General features: G+C 45.6%; 1 protein-coding gene across 1 annotated transcript; it reads left to right on the plus strand.

Moving 5' to 3' along the window:
* Positions 1 to 1241: 1241 nt before the first annotated feature.
* LOC109894877 (neurofascin) lies at positions 1242 to 20023 on the plus strand. Its single transcript, XM_031829435.1, has 17 exons — positions 1242 to 1307; positions 1702 to 1756; positions 3054 to 3243; positions 3336 to 3430; positions 3525 to 3711; positions 3960 to 4057; positions 4453 to 4606; positions 4798 to 4916; positions 6358 to 6519; positions 7614 to 7727; positions 7842 to 7894; positions 8096 to 8195; positions 12191 to 13643; positions 14989 to 15137; positions 17767 to 17836; positions 17962 to 18169; positions 18339 to 20023. Exons 1-17 carry the CDS (start codon positions 1242 to 1244, stop codon positions 18846 to 18848), a joined length of 3783 nt encoding a protein of 1260 aa, XP_031685295.1. The 3' UTR covers positions 18849 to 20023.
* Positions 20024 to 24049: the final 4026 nt, after the last annotated feature.

Below are 24049 nucleotides of genomic sequence, written 5' to 3' on the forward strand. Positions count from 1 at the left end.
CCGGGATTTTGGTCAGGTGGCGGCTCCCATTACCTCACTGCTGAAGTGGTCAGCTGTGGCGGACAGGGCATTTAGTCACCTGAGGGCTCTGTTTACCTCGGCTCTCGTGTTGGCCTATCCGGATCCCTCTTTGGCGTTCATAGTGGAGGTGGATGCATCCGAGGCTGGGATAGGAGCGGTGCTCTCTCAGGCGGAGCGAAACTATGATGTTGGGGACCGGGAGCTATTGGCTGTAGTCAAGGCCTTGAAGGCGTGGAGACATTGGCTTGAGGGGGCTAAACACCCTTTTCTCATCTGGACTGACAACCGCAATCTGGAGTACATCCGGGCGGCAAGGAGACTGAACCCTCGCCAGGCAAGGTGGGCCATGTTTTCCACCCGTTTTGTATTTACCCTTTCATACAGACCAGGCTCTCAGAATGTTAAGGCAGACACATTGTCCCGGCTGTATGAGAGGAGCGGCCCATGGATCCCACTCCCATACTCTTGCCTGGTGGCACCGGTAGTGTGGGAGCTGGATGCAGACATTGAGCAGGCGTTGTGTACAGAGCCCGCTCCCCTTCAGTGTCTGGCTGGGCATCAGTACGTTCCGTCTGCTGTCCGCGACCGGCTAATCTATTGGGCCCATACGTCACCCTCCTCTGGTCATCCTGGTATCGGATAAGGATGGTGCGCTGTATTAGTGGGAAGTACTGGTGGCCCACTTTAGCTAAGGACGTGAGGGTTTATGTTACCTGTGCGCCCAACGCAAGGCTCCTAGACACCTGTCCAGAGGTAAGTTACAACCCTTACCCGTTCCACAACGGCCATGGTCGCACCCGTCGGTGGATTTCCTGTCTGATCTTCCTCCTTCGCAGGGTAACACCACGATCCTGTTCGTTGTGGATCATTTTTCTAGTGTCTGATCGGGGTCCCCAGTTCACGTCAAGGGTTTGGAGGGCGTTCATGGAACGTCTGGGGGTCTCGGGCAGCCTTACCTCAGGTTTTCACCCAGAGAGTAACGACAGGTGGAGAGAGTTAACCAGGATGTGGGTAGGTTTCTGAGGTCTTATTGCCAGGACCGGCCAGGGGAGTAGGCAGCGTTCGTGCCCTGGGCAGAGATGGCCCAGAACTCGCTCCGCCACTCCTCCACTAACCTTTCTCCCGTCCAGTGTGTATTGGGGTATCAGCCGGGTCTGGCTCCTTGGCATCAGAGTCAGACCGAGGCTTCTGCAGTGCACGACTGGTTCCGATGCGCGCCCATGTCCATCTTCAGCGCGCCGTACTGCGCCAGAAAGTTGGTGCAGACCGTCACCGCAGGGGACCAGGTCTGGCTCTCGACCCAAAACCTGCCCCTCTGCCTGCCCTGTCGGAAGCTGGGTCCGCGGTTTGTGGGGTCATTTAAAGTCCTGAGGAGAGTAAACGAGGTATGTTACAGGTTACAGCTTCCCCCCGATTACCACATTAACCCCTCGTTCCATGTGTCTCTCCTCACTCAGGCCGGTGGTGGCTGGCCCGCTCCAGGAGTCTGAGGTGTGGGAGGTTCCATTGAGGGGTCCCCGGCATACTCCGTTGGTTCTATACTGTATTCGAGACGTCGGGCGAGGGGCCTTCAGTACCTCGTGGACTGGGAGGGGTATGGTCCGGAGGAGAGATGCTGGGTTCCAGTGGAGGATGTGTTGGATCCTTCTATGCTGTGAGATTTCCACCGTCTCCATCCAGATCACCCTGCGCTTCGCTCTCCGGGTCGTCCCTGAGGCCGGAGCCGCGCGTCGGGGTGTGTGTGTGTGTGTGGGGGGGGGGGGGGGGGGGGGGTGGTACTGTCACGGCTTCCGTCGAAGTCGGTCCCTCTCCTTGTTTGGGCGGTGTTCGGCGGTCGACGTCATCGACCTTCTAGCCATCACTGATCCATTTTTAATTTTCCATTGGTTTTGTCTTGTCTTCCTTCACACCTGGTTCCAATCCCATCAATTACATGTTGTGTATTTAACCCTCTGTTTCCCCTCATGTCCTCATTGGAGATTGTTTTATTGTATGTTATGTGCAAGTCATGTGTCGGTGTGCGACAGGTTTTGTACCCACTTATATTATTTTTTGTATATTTTGGTTTTTGGAGTTTTATGACTACTTATTAAACGACTCCATTTATACCAAGTTCGTTTTCCTGCGCCTGACTTCCCTGCCACCGACACGCACCCATTACATGAATAAGGCTTGAAATGACTTATATGCTTTCTAAATATAGCATAATCAAATTATTAAATGACTGACACTAAGATTTCACCTTCCTTATAACTGTATAATGCCTATTTGTATGTTTAGTGTTTGAGAAAATGTGCATATTTTCTAAAGGTCTCTCTTGATCAACATCTCACAGAGCTCTAGCTTGGCTTGCTGAACTCGTTAGGAACTCATTGTTTTTGTTTAATATTAACAGATTAATGGCTAATAAATCAATTTCTGAATGTGCTTCTGTGATGAAACCACTCTCTCCTGCTGAGCTAAGATGTAATGATTGCAGGCATGTGCTTTGTCCGTGGCTGTGATGTAAGGTTTAGCCAGGAGTTGATGGACATTCAGAAGTGCAAATGAAATGGTAGGAGGGACATCCCAGCTTCAGGTCACACAGGCTCAGAAAAAGTACTCCTGGAACTACACACTACTGCCTAATTCTCACTTGAAACATTGTGTTTGTGTTTAATTGGCTAAATTATACATTCTGTTAACATTATGACACCAAAGTGATCTGTTCATGAATTTTGTAGTCTATGACATTTACATATGATCATTTTTCACTAAGTAGTTGGGTGTAGTGAACTACTTTTTCAAAGTAACTTTAGTTAAGTAAGGTAGATTTTTCTTAAGGGTCGTTTTAGTGTAGCTTAACTTCTTTCAGTGTGGAATAATTGGTAGCTTGGTAAACTATATTTTCAGAGTAGCTTCCCCAACACTGACAGGAAGCCACTGTAGAGTGTTGAGACACACCCCCATGTTTATCTGTTGAACATTACACAGGAAGTGCCCCCCCCCCCCACACACACACACACACATGTACTGTATCTATTGCTCTGCAGGAGTCCCTACAGGGCTGCAGATCACTCAGGGCCCTGACAACCTCACCATCGCCATGCAGACAGAGGTCTCCATGTGCTGTGCTGCCCGAGGCTTCCCAGCTCCCACAGTGGAATGGTTCAAAGACAGCCATCTCCTGGCGAACAGCTCCTGCTTGAGTTTGCAGAACAAGGGACAGCTGCTTGTGTTCAAGTGAGGCAATCTTGAGGACACTATGACATTATCATTGTTTTTTTAAAATCTTTAAATCCAATGTAAAAAGCATCTGTGCTCCTCATTCCCAGGAATGTGTCTGAGGAAGATGAGGGTTCCTACCACTGTGAGGCCAGGAATGAGAGGGAGATTGTCAGATCTCAGCCTGCCTATCTCCTCCCAGCAGGTACTGTATACCATGCTCTGGTTGTTATTATTCCAACCTAAATATCAATACTATCACCTTAATTGACATACAGTACCTCTCTCCCTCTCCGCAGAGATGGAATGGAACTTTGTCCAGCAGCCCACTAACCAGACAGTGAGGATGGGAGACTCTGTTACTCTGGTCTGCAGACCCCCCTACAGCAGGCCTCCAGCCACGGTGTCCTGGTTCAAGAACAACCGCCTCCTCACTCCCAAGACACACTTCACTGTTGGGCCTAATGGAGACCTCATCTTCCACAGGTGTGTGTGTGTGTGTGTGTGTGTGTGTGTGTGTGTGTGTGTGTGTGTGTGTGTGTGTGTGTGTGTGTGTGTGTGTGTGTGTGTGTGTGTGTGTGTGTGTGTGTGTGTGTGTGTGTGTGTGTGTGTGTATAATGTGCATGCATACTTGCATGTGTATGTGTGTGTGTATGACTATGTTAATGTACCATATGAGGGTAGCCATCCAGTAACAGACAGTGTAAGCCATTTTTAACTGCTTGTTTCTCCAGTGCCTATGACACAGACAGGGGAGTGTACTTCTGCAGAGCGTCCAACATCCACCTGTTCAGATCTGTGACCTCTAGAATAGCCAGACTGACCGTTCTCGGTAAGACATCACACATGACGTAGGTTTATTATTCACTAGCCTTGCGTCTGAATAGGAGATATTATATTCTGTGTCTGTATAGGAGATATTATATTCTGTGTCTGTATAGGAGATATTTTATTCTGTGTCTTTATTGGAGATATTATATTCTGTGTCTGTATAGGAGATATTATATTATGTGTCTGTATAGGAGATATTATATTCTGTGCCTGTATAGGAGATATTATATTTTGTGTCTGTATAGGAGATATTGATAAAGCATGTTTACATTCAGTACGCATATACAATTGCAATCATCATCTGAGACACAGTCCATTGTCTGAGATATATTGATACAGAAGTAAGAAGTTCAGCCTACTCTTCCTCCTCCCCCTGATCCCCTATTGTCCTGCCAGCCCCTCCCTCGGTGAGGCTGTGGCCCCCAGTGGTGATGGTCCCTGTGGGGGCCCAGGTGGTGTTCCACTGCCAGGTTTGGGGACATCCCCTTCCCTCCATCGTCTGGTCCAAACAGGGACGCTCTATGCAGACTGGTGGAAAGATCTCTGTGGGGTATGTTCAGTGTAACAGAAGTGGTTCTGTGAGGTTTTAGCTCAGTGGGCCAACACAGTCTTGTGCTACTGTACACTAGAAAACATTTTTGATGTCATCAACCAATATTTTGTCAGGAACCTTTAGCTTGACAAGGCCAGGAGACCACTTCCCTTTCTGTGATAATGACCGACCAACTTCTCTGTTCTCAGGGTGAGAAACGCTACCCTCTACATCCTGTCTGTCAGGAGCTATGACGAGGGGACTTACACCTGTGCAGCCTCTAACACTGTGGGGCATGACCGGAGCACAGCTACTTTACGTGTCGCTGGTAACTTCCCTCACCCAGTACAGTACACACATTCTGTTTGATGTTAAACTATAGTACTGCATGGCTCATGCATTTCTGGATGCCAAATAGAGCAGACTAATGTAGAGACACAGGAGAGGAGTTCTTCTTTGGTTGATAGTTAATCCATGAGGTGCTCTTTGATCATGGTATTAAATACTATAGAACAAAAAGAAGTTGATGCTGGGTAGTGAACGATGCCTGAAAAGCCTTTGTGCAAAACAAACTTCCAGAAGTAATCAAGGCACTCTAATGTAGTGGGAAAATGTAAAAGCCTTGTTTTAATTTAAAAAACACTGACGTGTTTTGGCTACAACAGCCTTCATCAGGGTGGCAAAGAATAGTGGTGGACAAATGTGTGTATCCCAACTCTAACAGGAAGTGACTAAATTTATTACCATATGTACACTGAATAAAAATGTAAACGCAACATGTAAAGTGTTGATCCCATGTTTCATGAGCTGAAATCAAAGATCCCAGAAATGTTCCATACGCACTAAAAACGTATTTCTCTCAAATTTTGTGCACAAATTTGTTTACATCTCTGTTGGTGACCATTTGTCTTTTGCCAAGATAATCCATCTACCTGACAGGTGTGGCATATCAAGAATCTGATTAAACAGCATGATCATTACACAGGTGCACCTTATGCTGGGGACAAGAAAAGGCCACTCTTAAATGTGCAGTTTTGTCACACAACACAATGCCACAGATGTCTCAAGTTTTGAGGGAGTGTGCAATTAGCATGTTGACTGAAAGAATGTCCACCAGAGCTGTTCCCAGAGAATTGAATGTTAATTTCTCTACCATAAGCCGCCTCCAACGTCGTTTTAGAGAATTTAGCAGTACGTCCCACCGGCCTCACAACCACAGACCACTTGTATGGGCGAGCGATTTGCTGATGTCAATGCTGTGAACAGAGTGCCCCATGGTGGCGGTGGGGTTATGGTATAGGCATGCATAAGTTACGGGCAATGTTCACAGTTGCGTTTTATCAATGACAATTTGAATGCACAAAAATACCGTAATGACCCATTGTGAGGCCCATTTAATTTAAGGTACTGTATCTGTGACCAACAGATGCATATCTGTATTCCCAGTCATGTGAAATCCATAGATTAGGGCCTAATGAATTTATTTAAATTGACCGATTTCCTCATATGAACTGTAACTCAGTAATATCAATAAAATTGTTGCATGTTGCGTTTATATTTTTATTCAGTATAATTGATGAAGTAAAAAAAACTTGAAAATTGGCCTATATCCGAGGTATGGCCAACAAAGTTAACTTGATCAACATTACCTGGAAGTGAAGCTCCGGCATGTTATTAAGGTGTTTATTACCTGAATTAATGTACTGAGACGATGATAAGGATTGTCTGATGTGGTGCTCCCTCCCCCTTCCTCCCCCTCTCTGGCTCAGTGAGCCCCATCATAGTGTCCTTCGTTGGGGCCGTGAGCAGCTCAGAAGGGTCCTCTGTGGTCCTGCCATGCAGAGCAGTGGGGGACCTCCCCATCAGGTACACCTGGACCAGAGGACACTCTCAGACCTCTATCACCCCAACCCTGAAGAGGCATGTAGATGGTGAGCCAGTCACATTTAAAACGTACACCTGCTAAGAAAGAAAAACAAGCACATTCCCCTATAGAGTAAAATCCCTTTCTACTTTTATAGAGGCAAAGCCCTTTCTACTTTTATAGAGGCAAAGCCCTTTCTACTTTTATAGAGGCAAAGCCCTTTCTACTTTTATAGAGGCAAAGCCCTTTCTACTTTTATAGAGGCAAAGCCCTTTCTACTTTTATAGAGGCAAAGCCCTTTCTACTTTTATAGAGGCAAAGCCCTTTCTACTTTTATAGAGGCAAAGCCCTTTCTACTTTTATAGAGGCAAAGCCCTTTCTACTTCTATGGCGGCAACGCCCTTTCTACTTTTATAGAGGCAAAGCCCTTTCTACTTTTATAGAGGCAAAAGCCCTTTCTACTTTTATAGAGGCAAAGCCCTTTCTACTTTTATAGAGGCAAAGCCCTTTCTACTTTTATAGAGGCAAAGCCCTTTCTACTTTTATAGAGGCAAAGCCCTTTCTACTTCTATGGCGGCAACGCCCTTTCTACTTTTATAGAGGCAAAGCCCTTTCTACTTTTATAGAGGCAAAGCCCTTTCTACTTTTATAGAGGCAAAGCCCTTTCTACTTTTATAGAGGCAAAGCCCTTTCTACTTTTATAGAGGCAAAGCCCTTTCTACTTTTATAGAGGCAAAGCCCTTTCTACTTTTATAGAGGCAAAGCCCTTTCTACTTTTATAGAGGCAAAGCCCTTTCTACTTCTATGGCGGCAACGCCCTTTCTACTTTTATAGAGGCAAAGCCCTTTCTACTTCTATAGAGGCAAAGCCCTTTCTACTTCTATGGCGGCAAAAGCCCTTTCTACTTCTATGGTGGCAACGCCCTTTCTACTTTTATAGAGGCAAGGCCATTTCTACTTAAGTAGAAGAGGTCAGATTAGTGAAAGCAACATGTTGAAGCTCTCCTTAGCTTTTCAGTGGTCTGAACAGCTTCTGCAATATTGGTTAGGGAAATGTGCTTTAGGCTAGGGGTTATTTTTGTACCTGGCTATAAAGGCTGTTGTTGCAATGTTCATTAAGTGTTTGGTGAATGTGTGACTTTGTGCTTTCACGTGTGTGCAGATGAGGGGGCTCTGCATATCTCCAGGGTTCAGTTGTCTGATGCAGGGGACTACCACTGTGCAGCTGAGAACAGAGCGGGACAACAGCAAAGAAGAATCACCCTCACCATCTCTGGTATTATCCATGTCTTCATGATATCTACAGTGGAATACACACACACACACAAACACACACACACACACACACTGTCAACCTATCTATCCTCATCATTATCTCCTCTATCTAAAGCTGAAGATGACCCGGCTGACAGAGACAAGCAGCATAGACAGATTGCGTCTGCAGTGAGTAATAATTGAGGTTGATGTGAAAGTCTAACGCTTGTTTGCTGATTTGTTTACCATTGTTGAACATCGTGAGTCACAGCTTTGTTGCGATCTCCAGTTGTGTGTTTATTTCTAACGGCTTTCAGTGGTTCAGTTGGTATGCCTTTCTGACAATGTCATATTTCATGAATCTGACAAACATCTTCCCACAAATGGCAGGTTCCAAACACTGAAGCAGAGCAGAGAATTCCTCTGTCCAGTAACGTCCTGAGTCTAGCTCAGCGTTCTGAGATGACCCAATTACAGGCAGGAAGCACAGGTGTGTATAGCCCAAAACTTAAATCATAGTATGCTATGCATGCGAATCCTTGTACGAACTACCTTTTTCAGTATTTACAAGGCTGAGGCAATATTGTAATGTGTTATGTTATGTAATATGCATGTGTTGGGGTTTGTTTCCTTGTTCATCATTGACTCATTGGTGAAATTAGCATTATGACAATATCTTTAATTAAATCATTCAAAACCCTTTATTAATGCAATTGCAGACAGAAGTTGACAAGAGAAACATAACGCATGTTTCCGAGTGAGTTCTGCATCGAAGAAAAGGTCCCAAGTTATTTGATTAAACCTGAAGTCCAGCCCTAGTGATGTCACTGCCTACGTCATTATCTTCTACTCCTGAGACCAAAACCATGCCTACTCAACACTAAACACAAAACCTCTTGTTTATATAGCTATCTAAAATCTTAGAAGTAAATGTCCAAGTTGATTTATAGTGGAATGTCTGACTAATCTCTTATCTCTTACACTCCCCTGCAGAGTTCTGTCTTCACAGTCACACATTTCTCAGACAGTTTCTTCATAAGAGGCAGTGAGCCTAGAAAAGTATTGTGAAACAATATTAAACCTCCTAATGTATATATATATTGTTAATCTGTCACGTTCTGACCTTAGTTCCTTTTTTATGTCTCTATTTTAGTTTGGTCAGGGCGTGAGTTGGGGTGGGTATTCTATGTTTTTGTTCTGTTTTGTTTTGTATTTCTGCTTTTGGCCTAGTATGGTTCCCAATCAGAGGCAGCTGTCAATCTTTGTCTCTGATTGAGAACCATACTTAGTCAGCCTGTTTTCCCACTATGATTTGTGGGTAGTTGTTTTCTGTCTCTGTGTCTGCACCAGACAGAACTGTTTCGTTTTCGTTCATTCTCTTGTTATTTTGTTTTTGTGTTCAGTTTAAATAAATATTAACATGGACACGTACCACGCTGCATATTGGTCCGATCCTTCCTACTCCTCCTCAGAAGAGGAGGAAAACCGTTACAGAACTACCCACCACAACCGGACCAAGCAGCGTGGTAACCAGGAGCAGAGGGTTCTGGGCTCCTGGACTTGGGAGGAGATACTGGAAGGCAGGGGACCCTGGGCACAGGCTGGGGAATATCGCCGCCCCAAGGAAGAGCTGGAGGCAGCGAAAGCTGAGCGGCGGCGATATAAGGTAAGGCAGCGCAACAGGCACGAGAGGCAGCCCCAATTTTTGGGGGGGCGGGGATTGGCACACGGGGAGATTGGCGGAGTCAGGTGATAGACCTGAGCCAACTCCCCGCGCTTACCGGAAGAAGCGCAGTACTGGTCAGGCACCGTGTTATGCGGTTAAGCGCACGGTGTCACCAGTACGCGCTCATAGCCCTGTGAGCTATAGGCCAGCCCCCCGCAAGTGCCATGTGAGAGTGGGCATCCAGACAGGGCGTATTGTGCAGGCCCAGCGTGTTTGGTCTCCGGTACGCCGTTTCGGCCCAGGGTATCCTGCGCCGGCTCTGCGTGCTGTGTCTCCGGGGCGCTGGGAGGGTGCAGTGCGTCCTATGCCTGCGCTCCGCCTGTGCCGGGTGAATGTGGGTATTGAGCCTAAGGGAGAGGTGCGAGTGGTATGCACCAGATCTTCGGTGCTCACCCACAGCCCAGTCCATCCGGTGCCTCCACGCACCAGGCCTCCTGTAAGTCTCCCCAGCCTGGTGGGTCCTGTGGCAGCCCCACGCACCAGGCTGTCTCTCCGTCTCCTCCCTCCAGGTTCTCCCGTCTGTCCAGAGCTGCCAGAGCCGCCCGTCTGTCCGGAGCCGCCGGGGCCATCCATCTGTCCGGAGCCACCGGAGCCGCCCGTCTATCAGGAGCCGCCGGAGCCGCCCGTCTGTCAGGAGCCGCCGGAGCCGCCCGTCTGTCAGGAGCCGCCGGAGCCGCCCGTCTGTCAGGTGCCGCCGGAGCCTCACGTCAGTCAGGAGCCGCCGGAGCCGCCCGTCAGTCAGGAGTCGCCGGAGCCGCCCGTCTGTCAGGAGCCGCCGGAGCCGCCCGTCAGTCAGGAGCTGCCGGAGCCGCCCTTCACTCCGGCGCCGACCGGAGTCGCCCTTCACTCAGGAGCCGCCGGAGCCGCCCGTCAGTCAGGAGTCGCCGGAGCCGCCCGTCTGTCAGGAGCCGCCGGAGCCCCCCGTCAGTCAGGAGCCGCCGGAGACGCCCTTCACTCCGGCGCCGACCGGAGTCGCCCTTCACTCCGGCACTGCCGGAGTCTCCCGTCTATTCGGGGCCCGTTGCAAGGGTCCCCAGTCCGAGGTCGGCGGCGAGGGTCGCCGCTCCAAAGGCGCCACTTAAGTGGGCCAAGACTATGGTGGAGTAGGGTCCACGTCCCGCTCCAGAGCCACCACCACGGACAGATGCCCACCGAGACCCTCCCCTATGGGTTTAGGTTTTGCGGCCAGAGTCCGCACCTTTGGGGGGGGGGGGGGTACTGTCACGTCCTGAACTTAGTTCCTTTTTTATGTCTCTATTTTAGTTTGGTCAGGGCGTGAGTTGGGGTGGCATTCTATGTTTTTGTTCTATGTTTTGTATTTCTGCTTTTGGCCTGGTATGGTTCCCAATCAGAGGCAGCTCATTGTCTCTGATTGAGAACCATACTTAGGCAGCCTGATTTCCCACTATGATTTGTGGGTAGTTGTTTTCTGTCTCTGTGTCTGCACCAGACAGAACACTACAATGAATACAATCGTATTCCTACCATAGTATACAGTATAGTATTTTTCATGTGGGCTTTGGTGCAATTTTCACAAGTATGTGGTACATTGTCACAACACTAAGCACAAAAATCAAAACAGATCATCAAAATGGCTTGTGTGAATTATAAGTGAAATAATCTGTCTGTAAACAATTGTTGGAAAAATGACTTGTGTCATGCACAAAGTAGATGTCCTAACCGACTTGCCAAAACTATAGTTTGTTTACAAGAAATCTGTGGAGTGATTGAAAAACTACTTTTAATGACTCCATCCTTAGTGTATGTAAACTTCCGACTATATTTAAGCAATATAGACAATATACCACGGCTAAGAGCTGTTCTTAGGCACAAAGCAACCAGATTGCCAGGATACAACCCTTAGCCGTCGTATATTGGCCATATACCACAAACCCGGAGGTGCCTTATTGCTATTATAAACTGGTTACCAACAAAACATGTTTTGTTATACCTGTGGTACAGTATATGCCCTATTGTACCATTGCTTTCAGACAATCAGCATTCAGGGATTGAACCACCCGGTTTATAAAAACAATATCTTCCCTCATTATCTGAATTTCATTGATATATTGTAAGCTGATGAATCTCAAGCAGAGAGACCGGCGATACTGTATAAGTTGACAAGTCATGAAGAAAAGGTGGTCTTGTACAATGTTGCATGAGGCATAAATTGCATACAGCACTGTATTATATTTTTACAGTGGCCAACTGCTTTACAATACCCCATACTGTGTTGGATCTTGTCTGAAGAGGACCACAATGGAAATAAGTCCCAGACTTTATTGTGTGTTATCCTCAATGATTTTATTCATGTGTATGTATGGCTTTTAAGTTTTATGTGTGCTTGTTTTTTTTTAAATGGTCAAATTAATAAACTAAAATAACTGATCCACAAGATCTCACGGTTTGACTAATTTGACTTCAGATTCTGACGTTTGTCAACGTTTCTCCGAACGGCAAATTTCGAAGTTGCTCCAAACGTTTTGAGGTGTTTTGTACACCCTGGGTTTTCTCCTCCTGCTGCAGCTGCACCCCACATTGTTTAGGCATTCATTCCAAATGGTTCATTTAACAGTTAAGGTTTGGGACATTACAAGTGTTATCATTTTAGAGCTTTGTACTAAGAGAATATACCACTGACAAATATGATAAAGTGATTGACTATTGTGCCTAGAAACCCACAGGAAGCAGTGGTATTCTTGTTTTTTAGACTAGCATGCATTGTTTTATTTGACACCACTCTTTTCATTCTTTTCTAGTTTCATTCCAAGCATCTCAAAGAGACTTGAGCAACGACATCACCCACGTGTCTGCCCCTGACACTTTACGACTGCTCTCGTCTCTCAAGAAGACAGCTTTAGGACTAGCAGGTCTCAGCGGAGGACAGACAGGATTGCTGGTACTACCGGACCAGGCCTCGGCCAAACCAACCCAGTCCACAATCACACAGATCCAGCTTCCAGTGCAACAACCCCCACATCCACCTCTATATCAACCCTTAGACCTACTAAGCCAGCCTTCAGTAACTCATAGAGTCGCCTCACTTACCCAGCTTCCAATAATACATACCCAGCCAACATTAGCACATAATCCACCCACAGAGACACAACGGCAGGTTTTAGTCCCACATAGCCAATCTCAATTAACACAGTCCGTATCCCAAAGCATCCACAACCAGCCATCAGTCATGCATATCCAGCATCAAGTCACTAACCAACCAATTAAGCCACTAAAGCCCATCACCAGTATTACCCAGTCTCTGGTCCCACGCCCGCAACCTTCTCCAGACTCTCCCACTCACCTTTCAAACCCCTCTACCCAGAGTACGGAATGTCTTACCCAGCCCAGAGAACCTGTGACTCAGTCTCTACTCATGCAAACCCTGCATCCTTCTGACTCAATCACTCAAACTCACCATCCTGTAACGCAAAGTTATCCTTCATATTCACATATACAGCATCCTAGCCCTGTCACCCTGTTTTCAGTCACACAAATCCAGCCTGAACCTACACAAACTCAGTCTGAACCTACACAAACCCAGCCTGAACCTACACAAACTCAGCCTGAACCTACACAAACCCAGCCTGAACCTACACAAACCCAGTCTGAACCTACACAAGCCCAACCTGAACCTACACAAACCCAGCCTGAACCTACACAAACCCATCCTCTACCAAAAACTCAGCCTAAACCTACACAAACCCAGCCTGAACCTACACAAGCCCAACCTGAACCTACACAAACCCAACCTGAACCTACACAAGCCCAACCTGAACCTATACAAACCCAACCTGAACCTACACAAACCCAACCTCAACCTACACAAACCCAGCCTGAACCTACACATACCCAGTCTGAACCTACACAAACTCAGCCTGAACCTACAGAAGCCCAACATGAACCTACACAAGCCCAGCCTGAAGTTACACAAACCCAGCCTAAACCTCAACGAACCCAGCCTACACATCTCCTGACCCAGCCTTCAGTCTCAATCACACATGCTCCTGACCTGAGCACCATACCACCCACCCCTGACCCCAAAGGCCCTAGTGCCCCATGGACCTCCACACCAGACATCCTGCAGCAGAACATGAGTCAGCCTGCTAAGCCAGTTTATCCAGCCAAACCAACCAGGCACAATGACACAGAGCCCACAGAGTGGCTGAAGAGGAACACTTCTCAGTCCCCCATCAGGACCAGTGAGGACCCCAGGTAGGGCACCATGTGGTACAGTGGCAAGAGGTGGGAGACGGAGTTGACCTTTATTTTGAAATCATCTACTTACAGCATAGATAGTTTTTACTGTATCCGCCAGTGATGGAAAAAGTACCCCATTGCCATACTTGAGTACAAGTAAAGATACCTTAATAGAAAAGGGAAAGTCACCCAGTAAAATAATACTTGAATAAAAGTCTAAAAGTATTTGGTTTTAAATATACCTAAGTATCAAAAGTAATGTAATTGCTAAAATATACTTATGTATCAAAAGTAAAAGTATAAATCTTTTCAAATTCCTTATATAAAGGACATAATTTACAGGCAAAGCATGTGTTTAAGTGAGTCCGCCAAATCAGAGACAGTAGGGATGAATTAGACCATTTATCTGTCCTGCTAACCATAAAAAATGTAACGGGTACTTTTGGGTGTCAGGAAAATAATTTTCTTTAGGATTGTAGTGAAGAAAAAGAAAAAGTTGTCAAAAATATAAATTGTAAATTACAGATACCCCCAAAAAACTACTTAAGTAGTACTTTCCAGTATTTTTACTTAAGTACTTTATACCACTGGTATCTGCTTACAGTTTGCATGCATTCTTTGCAAAGCAAAATATACATTAATACTCAATGTTTTGAGTTATTATGTGCTATGTGGACAATGGTGAATAGGGGGAATGCAACAGTAAGGCTTAATCAAGAAATAGCTTTCTGTGAATCTGAGGGGTTGTATCAGGATCTACGAGATCATTTACCACTTCATATATGGGGCTCACAGGCTTAAACTGCTGACATGACTCCAGATAAAACAATGCAACCACCACAGCTGCTATCACACTTGGGGATCTATTCAATTTGCATCGTGGGAGTTCAGCTTTACGGCGTGACTGAAATTTACAGGCAATTTTCCTGCTTTAGCGGAGACTGCATTCATGGTACATGCTGCATATCTAGGCTCAATCGGAAATTACCTTTACATTCCTGTTACGGAATCTGTAACTCTTCAGTAATACAGACTGAATAGAACCTTTGATCTTGCTTAAATATTTGCACAGTTGAGACATACATGTGGGTGTATTATTCTGTTGGCTGTAATGACTAACGTTTTTACACAACGATGCCATAAGTTTGTTTTACTCCTAATTCTTTTGATTGGATAATGTTGAAAGAGAAATGTACATCACAACTGAACGTCCTAATATCCAAAGTCTGTCTTTTACCTATTGTATTTGGAGGTACTTCGACTAAATGCTGCATTTGGACATAATTATGATCACCATTAAGAGTGACAACAATGGAACAATCTTTCTCTTGCTCTCTGTCTCACTCCCTCTCTCCCCCAGAGTAAAGCCTCCTCCTCCATGGCTCCCAGTGCTGGAGAAACATGACATCCCCATCGTGGTGGGAGTGGGTGTGTCTCTGGCCTTCATCTTCATCACCATGGCCTTCTACTCCCTGGTCCAGAAGAAAGAGCCTGCCCCCGCTATTAGAGGTCAGTGGACTGACCAGCTCAATCTCTGCTGGATCTCAACCCTAATGCCTATCTTTTATCATACTGTTCTCATGGTTCAAATTATTCATGGTCAGGACACTTGTAAAAAAAAAACAGGGCACCGCCTATTAAATGTGAGCACCCCTGCAATCATAAACAATCTTAACAACCAGAAATTGCAAGATTCTGACAGTTATGTGAACCCTGGGCATTGGGTTAGAAAAGGGGAAGTATGTTGCATGTTGCTTTAAACGCAACATGCAAACTGTTGTTCCAATGTTTCATGAGCTGAAATAAAAGATCTCCAAAATTTTCCATACTCACAAAAAGCTTATTTTGTGTGCAAATTTGTTTACATCCATGTTAGTGAGCATTTCTCCTTTTCCAAGATAATGCATCCACCTGACAGGTGTGGCATATCAAGAAGCTGATTAAACAGCATGATCATTACACAGGTTCAATTGGCATGCTGACTACAGGAATGTCTACTAGAGCTGTTGCCAGAGAATTAATGTTCATTTCTCTACCATAAGCCGCCTCCAACGTCATTTTAGAGAATTTGGCAGTACGCCTAATCGGCCTCACAACCACAGATCACATGTAACCAGGACCTCCACATCCAACTTCTTCACCTGCGGGATTGTCTGAGACCAGCAACCTGGACAGCTGATGAAACTGAGGAGTATTTCTGTCTGTAATAAAGCCCTTTTAAGGTGAAAAACTCATTCTGATTGGGCTGGGCCTGGTTCCCCTTAGGGTGAGCCTGGCTCCCAAGTGGGTGGGTCAATGCCCTCATGGTTAGTCAAGGTAATTGAGGTAATATGTAGGTAGAGTTAAGACATGTAGGTAGAGTTATTAAAGTGACTATGCATAGATAATTACAGAGAGTAGCAGCAGTGTAAAGAGGAGGGCAATGCAAATAGTCTGGGTAGCCATTTGATTAGATGTTCAGTAGTCTTATGGCTTGTGGGTAGAAGCTGTTTAGAAGCCTCTTGGACCTAGACTTGGCACTCCGGTACAGCTTGCCATGCGGTAGCAGAGAGAACAATCTATGACTAGGGTGGCTGGAGTCTTTGACAATTATTTGGGCCTTCCTCTGACACCAGCCTGTATAGCGTTCCTGGATGGCAGGAAGCTTGGCCCCAGTAATGTACCCTCTGTAGTGCCTTGCGGTCGGAGGCCAAGCAGTTGCAATACCAGGCAGTGATGCAGCTGTAGAACCTTTACAGGATCTGAGGACCCATGCCAAATCTTTTCAGTCTCCTGAGGGGGAATAAGTTTTATCGTGCCCTCTTCACGACTGTCTTGGTGTGCTTGGACCATGTTAGTTTGTTGGTGATGTGGACACCAAGGAACTTGAAGCTCTCAACCTGCTCCACTACAGCACTGTCGATGAGAATGCGGGTGTGCTCGGTCCTCCTTTTCCTGTAGTCCACAATCATCTCCTTTGTCTTGATCACATTGATAGAGAGGTTGTTGTCCTGGCACCACACGACCAGGTCTCTGACCTCCTCCCTATAGGCTGTCTCGTCGTTGTTGGTGATCAGGCCTAACACTGTTGTGTCATCGGCAAACTTAATGATGGTGTTGGAGTCGTGCCTGGCTCTGCAGTCATGAGTGAACAGGGAGTACAGGAGGGGACTGAGCACTCACCCCTGGGTGGCCCCTGTGTTGAGTATCAGCGTGGCCGATGTGTTGTTACCTACCCTTACCACCTGGGGGCGGCCCGTCAGGAAGTCCAGGATCCATTTGCAGAGGAAGGTGTTTAGTCTCAGGATCCTTAGCTTAGTGATGAGATTTGAGGGCACTATGGTGTTGAATGCTGAGCTGTAGTCAATGAATATCATTCTCACACGGGTGTTCCTTTTGTCCAGGTGGGAAAGGGCAGTGTGGAGTGCATTAGAGATTGCACCATTTGTGGATCTCGCTGGGGCGGTATGCAAATTGAGTAGGCCTAGTGTTTCTGGGATGATGTTATTGATGTGAGCCATGACAAGCCTGTCAAAGCACTTCATGGCTACAGACATGCCTGCTACGGGTAGTCATTTAGGAGGTTACCTTAGTGTTCTTGGGCACAGGGACTATGGTGGTCTGCTTGAAACATGTTGGTATTACAGACTCAAACAGGGAGAGGATGAAAATGTCAGTGAGGACACTTGCCAGTTGGTCAGCGCATGATCGGAGTACACGTCCTGGTAATCCGTCTCGGCCCTGCGGCCTTGTGAATGTTGACCCGTCGAAAGGTCTCACTCCCATCGGCTGCAGAGAGCGTGATCCCACAGTCGTCCGGAACAGCTGATGCTCTCATGCATGTTTCAGTGTTACTTGCCCCGAAGCGAGCATGGAAGTAATTTAGCTTGTCTGGTAGGTTCGTGTCTCTAGGCAACTCTCTGCTGTGCTTTCCTCTGTAGTCTGTAATAGTTTGCAAGCCCTGCCACATCCGACGAGCGTGGGAGCCGGTGTAGTACGATTCGATCTTAGTCCTGTATTGACGCTTTGCCTGTTTTATGGTTTGGTTACATTTAACTGTAACTCAGTAAAGATGTGGAAATTGTTGCATGTTGTGTTTATATCTTTGTTCAGTATATTAATTTATCTTATTGAATCCCATTAGCCTTGTCTTCCACAGTTCCCAGGAACCTGGGAGTCCCCTTCAGACATGCTGAACGTCTGGCCACTGGGAGGACTTATGAGAACAGGTGATTGTTGTTGGCACTATTATTATGTTTGTTGTTCTTCTTGTTGTTGAGGATATCTCTATGAAAATAGGAATGTACTTCCCCTAATGGCTAATGTACAGTATATGTATCCTCGGTCCTGGAAGGGCGTTTGAGGATGATGATTTGGTGGCTGTGATTGAACAAAGCCCCGACACGTCAGATACACGTACCAGGCCCCCTGCCCCCCGCCCAGTCACTGTGATGATAGACCCTGCCTTTGATGAGACTCAGGAGACACAGCCTCGCCCCCCGTCCTCTCCAGAACACTCAGTCATAGCAGAGACCTACCCTGAGGCAATCGAAGACACACAGGTCAGTATATATGTGTGTGTGTGTGGTGTGTGCGTGTGTATGCATATGTTCTCGCGTGTGTGTGTGTGTGTGTGTGTATGTAAAATCATGTCCAACATTTCCCACACATTGCCATGCCAAGATATTACAAATTCGGGAGTAGCAGCTGTCTGGATCCTTTCCACCTCAGGTTGACCCCTTCCTGGATGAAGAGAAAGACTGCAGCCTGTCTCACCCCAGCATCCAGCTGCAGTGTGTGGAGGACTGGGGGGGTGGAGGAGTATACGGACAATATCAGGGCCAGGACTTTCTCCCTGAGCCCCCCTCTCTCACTCCTTCACCTTTCCGCTCCCTGTCTCCCTCCCCTCCTCCTGTGCGTGAGGAAAGCCTGCGCTCCTCCCTGACACTCCAGACCACTGAGCCCTGTGCCACGCCCATCCACCACAGCGTCAGCATCTCCCACGGTAACGCCCCCCTCCTCCTCTCCCACTGCGTCTCCCTAGGCCTCACCACCGTCGCCGTTGATGTTCACTTCTACCCAGCAGCTCTTGCGTCAGCCACCGCTGCCATGGCGACCGTGACAGCCGCCACACAGGTTAATGCTACCGCCGCTGCTGCTCCAGGGCCCCAGCTCAGCTCTCGATTGGCACAAGGTCAGGAGCATGACCAATCGGCTCCCAGCATGTGCCAGAGTAAGTAACTAGATAGAGGGAATGCCGGATGGAGAATTGGTTCCAACACAGATGTTGCCATTAGTCTCCACTTTGGACAGCTTGGCTGGATTGTTGGTTGTCTTCACGTGTCTCTCTGTGTTTATCAGCCTGTTTCCTCTGCCTTGATCTGACACTGGTGTGGAGAATGTGTTTGTGTTGGAACCATACACTGAAGACTATAGGACAACATCCTAAATGGTCTACACATACTGTACCACAGTCAGCTATAAACACGTCAACTACATAATGTCAATGTATTCTGTTTCTGTCCTTCATAAAGAAAAGTCATATGAGATTTTCATTATTGATCATGTATATTATGGCTTCATTGTGTATTACAAATGTCAGTTACACAATGATGCTTGAGGCCTAAAATAATGCATTTATAGGAAGCAAAAAGTAGAATATGTATAACTGCTTTCATAATCTTCTTTTACATGCCAATGTTTCTCTGCCTTGACTGAATATATAGCTCATTATATTTATATATACACTTTATAAACTCATTTGTGTCAAATACATTTTCTCAGTTGAATATTCTACAATGAAAAAGCCAAGGAGAAAACAGCTGTGTAAAAAATATTGCAATCTTTGTTACTTTACACTTCCTAATCAGGTAATACACAACCTCTCTCTGTTGCACCATAAACAGACTGTTACTTCTGTGCTGAAACCAAAGGAAGGTGACGACAGGGCTTAATTTACTGTAAGTCCCAATTGAGACCCAGCTGACCTGAAATTTCATTTATCTGGATCAGTTCACTTTATGATCAGTGAAATGTCTATAACTTTCATGAATTTCCCTTTCCTTTGCTACTGCCAGGAATTCATTACTCTTAAATGAATGTGTTAAACTGAAAATTATAATTTTTCCCCCTGTATTTCTCATCTTATTTGTTTCAATAACATGTCCAGTATCAATTGTTGCTAACAAAAGTTAATGTCATTTTCATTTTTTTTTATCTTACATATTTATATTTGAGTGTATTAAATCAGTGAACTTATTACCTTTGTATGGGTGATAAAATGCCAACAAAAAAAAATATTAAAAAGTTATGACACAGATCTAACATTCACATACTGTGATAATTATTTTAAGTACTGTATCAAATGGATTTTTATTTACTCAACAATGGCCTTAAAATAAACAGGGAAATAATACTGCTGTATTTGTTTTTGTTTGGTAGCTTCTGCAAAAATACAGTTAAATCAATTATCTTAGCTAGATCACTATAGATGTACTGTAATGTAGACCTAAATCAATGTCAAATAAACCTTATTACAGAGTGGATGGTTCCGGAAGGATCCCACTTTCTCATACATAGGGCAGTTACTGAGCTAAGCAAGACCACCTTTTCCTATTGTGCACCGGAGGCATGAAACCAGTGGAGGCTCCTCAGAGGAGGAAAGGGAGGACCATCCTCCTCAGTGAATTTCATAAAAATTGAAATGGATAACTTTTTTTAAATGTTGCACTTTTTTAGATAAAACTATACTAAATATATTCACATCACCAAATAATTGATTAAAATGTTTTGCAATGAAGGTTTACAGTAGTCTCAACAGCACCCTGTAGGGTAGCACCATGGTGTAGCCGAAGGACAATTCGTTTGGTTGACTTCAATACAAAACTTAGAAGACGCATGGTTCTTACCCCCTTCCATAGTCTTACACAGTAATTATGAGAACTTCCGGAGGACTACCTCCAACCTATCAGAGATCTTGCAGCATGAACTGACATTAATCTAGTACTGAAAGCATAAGCTACAGCTGGCTAGCACTGCAGTGCATAAAATGTGGTTAGTAGTTGATTCAAAGAGAGAGAAACTCAATAGTTGAACAGTTTGGAACAAATTCATTTCTTTAAAAATGGAGACGCGCGAGAGAGAAATTTAAAAAAATTCACGTTCACTTTCACTTAGCCAGCTCTAGCTATGGCTATCCAACACGGGAGCGCTTCCAAGCCAAGGTAAGCTTTTGGTTTTATTAATTTATTGCCACCGGGGCCCGCTGGTGTAACTGCTAAACTGCTTGCTTATTGTACAATGTACTTCATGATTGTAGCGGGTTAACTTAAGTCTATGTTATGGCAAGAACAGCGCAAGCCTAAAGCTATCGATGTTACATTGAGCTTGATGAATGGATATGAATGATAGTCTTCCAGCATACTGTAATAGAAATAAGGCCACGCTCATTAAAAAAATTATTGTCCTCCCTCCTCTTAAACGTCACCGACCACCACTGCATGGAACAGTCTGCAAAATACCCTTCACCTAGATTTAAACTCAGCAAAAAAAGAAACGCCCCTTTTTCAGGACCCTGTCTTTCAAAGATAATTTGTAAAGATTATAATATAAATAACTTCACCGATCTTCATTGGAAAGGGTTTAAACACAGTTTCCCATGCTTGTTCAATGAACCATAAACAATTAAATGAACATGCACCTGTGGAATGGTCGTTAAGACACTAAAAGCTTACAGACGGTAGGCAATTAAGGTCACAGTTAGGACACTAAAGAGGCCTTTCTACTGACTCTGAAAAACACCAAAAGAAAGATGCCCAGGCATGCTGAAAGGAGGCATGAGGACTGCAGATGTGACCAGGGTAATAAATTGCAATGTCCGTACTGTGAGAAGCTTAAGACAGCACTACAGGGTGACAGGACGGACAGCTGATCGTCTTCGCAGTGGCAGACCACGTGTAACAACACCTGCACAGGATCGGTACATCCGAACATCACACCTGCTGGAAAGGTACACGATGGCAACAACAACTGCCCGAGTTACACCAGGAACACACAATCCCATCATCAGTGCTCAGACTGTCCGCAATAGGCTGAGAAAGGCTGGACTGAGGGCTTGTAGGCCTGTTGTAAGGCAGGTCCTCACCAGACATCACTGGCAACAATGTTGACTATGGGCACAAACCCACCGTCACTGGACCAGACAGTACTGGAAAAAAAGTGCTCTTCACTGACGAGTCACGGTTTTGTCTCACCAGGGGTGATGGTCGGATTCGCGTTTATCGTCGAAGGAATGAGCGTTACACCGAGACCTGTACTCTGGAGCGGGATCGATTTGGAGGTGGAGGGTATTTCATGGTCATCAGACTGAGCTTGTTGTCATTGCAGGAAATCTCAACGCTGTGCGTTACAGGGAAGACATCCTCCTCCCTCATGTGGTACCCTTCCTGCAGGATCATCCTGACATGACCATCCAGCATGACAATACCACCAGCCATACTGCTCATTCTGTGCGTGATTTCCAGCAAGACAGGAATGTCAGTGTTCTGCCATGGCCAGCAAAGAGCCCGAATCTCAATCCCATTGAGCACGTCTAGAAACTGTTGGATCGGAGGGTGAGGGCTAGGGCCATTCCCCCCAGAAATGTCTGGGAACTTGCAGGTGCCTTGGTGGAAGAGTGTGGTAACATCTCACAGCAAGAACTGTCAAATCTGGTGCGGTCCCTGAGGTAGAGATGCACTGCAGTAATTAATGTAGCTGGTGGCCACACCAGATACTGTATGTTAATTTTGATTTGATTTTGACCCCCCCTTTGTTCAGGGACACATTATTCCATTTCTGTTAGTCACGTCTGTGAAACTTCTTCAGTTTATGTCTCAGTTGTTTAATCTTATGTTCATACAAATATTTACATATGTTAAGTTTGCCGAAAATAAACGCAGTTGACAGTGAGAGGATGTTTCTTTTTTTGCCGAGTTTACTAGTGCCCCTTAGCGAGTTTAAAACTCTGGGCCAACTCTGTAGAGGAAGAGGGAAACTGTTTTCTGGAGGCCGGATGTGCACTTACTGACATGTTGTGGTTTTTGTATTGTAAATTGTGTAATGTATTGACTACTGCTGCTTTCTTGGCCTGTCTCTCAATGGGTTTTTGTTCTCTCGTGTAATTGCATAGCCTATAACAATGTTGCGCAACACGAGCTCATGGGATCTCATTGTTTGATTAGATTTGCCATTACCTTTGCATTGATGTTAGCGTGATTAGACAGACAAGAGTACTGAGTACCAGGCAGTTAGCAAGTTTGGTAGGCTAATAATGACCATCAGCAGCATCAGAGCTTGGAGAAGCCTAATTACCGTGACTAATGTGGAATTTGACTGCCTTCATGACTCGTGACCGCGGTGTGGCAATAATACAGTCACCGCAGAGCACAACATGCAATTACCTATCTTCCATGAGAAATTCCATCATTTGATGTTTTGCTGATGGTGGGACTTGATCCAGCAGATACCTTTCGGTTACTATCCCAACGCTCTAACCACTAGGCTACCTGCCACCCAGGTGGGTTGATATACAGAAAGACCAAGTCCATGTTATGGCAAGAACAGCGCAAATAAGCAAAGAGAAACGTCAGTCCATCATTACTTTAAGACATGAAGGTCAGTCAATCCGGAACATATCAAAAACTTTGAACATTTCCTCAAGTGCAGTCGCAAAAACCATCAAGCGCTATGATGAAACTGGCTCTCATGAGGACCGCCACAGGAAAGGAAGACCCAGAGTTACCGCTGCTGCAGAGGATAAGTTCATTAGAGTTAACTGCACCTCAGATTGCAGCCCAAATAAATGCTTCAGAGCTCAAGTAACAGACATCTCAACATCAACTGTTCAGAGGAGACTGCGTGAACAAGGCCTTTATGGTCAAATTGCTGCAAAGAAACCACTACTAAAGGACACCAATAAGAAGAAGAGACTTGCTTGGGCCAAGAAACACAAGCAATGGACATTAGACCGGTGGAAATCTGTCCTTTGGTCTGATCAGTCCAAATGTAAGGTTTTTGGTTCCAACCGCCGTGGCTTTCTGAGAGGCAGAGTAGGTGAACGGATGATCTTCGCATGTGTGGTTCCCACCGTGAAGCATGGAGGAGGTATGATGGTGTGGGGGTGCTTTGCTGGTGACAGTGTTAGTGATTTATTTAGAATTCAATGCACACTTAACCAGCATGGCTACCATGGCATTCTGCAGCGATACACCATCCCATCTGGTTGGCACTTAAAACTTGTTAGGGCTAGGCAGAATACTGCCCCCTTTGGATGAATTGCGTGCCCATAGTAAACTGAAAAAAAAATCTGTCCAAAATTGCTAATATATGCATATAATAATTATTATTGGATAGAAAACACTCTAAAGCTTCTAAAACCGTTTGAATTATGTCTAAGTATAGCA

This window comes from Oncorhynchus kisutch, linkage group LG8, assembly GCF_002021735.2.
Source record: "Oncorhynchus kisutch isolate 150728-3 linkage group LG8, Okis_V2, whole genome shotgun sequence".
NCBI classification, from domain to species: domain Eukaryota; kingdom Metazoa; phylum Chordata; class Actinopteri; order Salmoniformes; family Salmonidae; genus Oncorhynchus; species Oncorhynchus kisutch.

Bases quoted from the DNA above. Each gene is read 5' to 3' on its own strand.
- LOC109894877 (XM_031829435.1), top strand. From the start codon at position 1,242: ATGTCCATCTTCAGCGCGCCGTACTGCGCCAGAAAGTTGGTGCAGACC. The intron at 3,244-3,335 runs GTGAGGCAATCT...CCTCATTCCCAG, and splicing joins GGACAGCTGCTTGTGTTCAA to GAATGTGTCTGAGGAAGATG. The intron at 3,712-3,959 runs GTGTGTGTGTGT...TTGTTTCTCCAG, and splicing joins GGAGACCTCATCTTCCACAG to TGCCTATGACACAGACAGGG.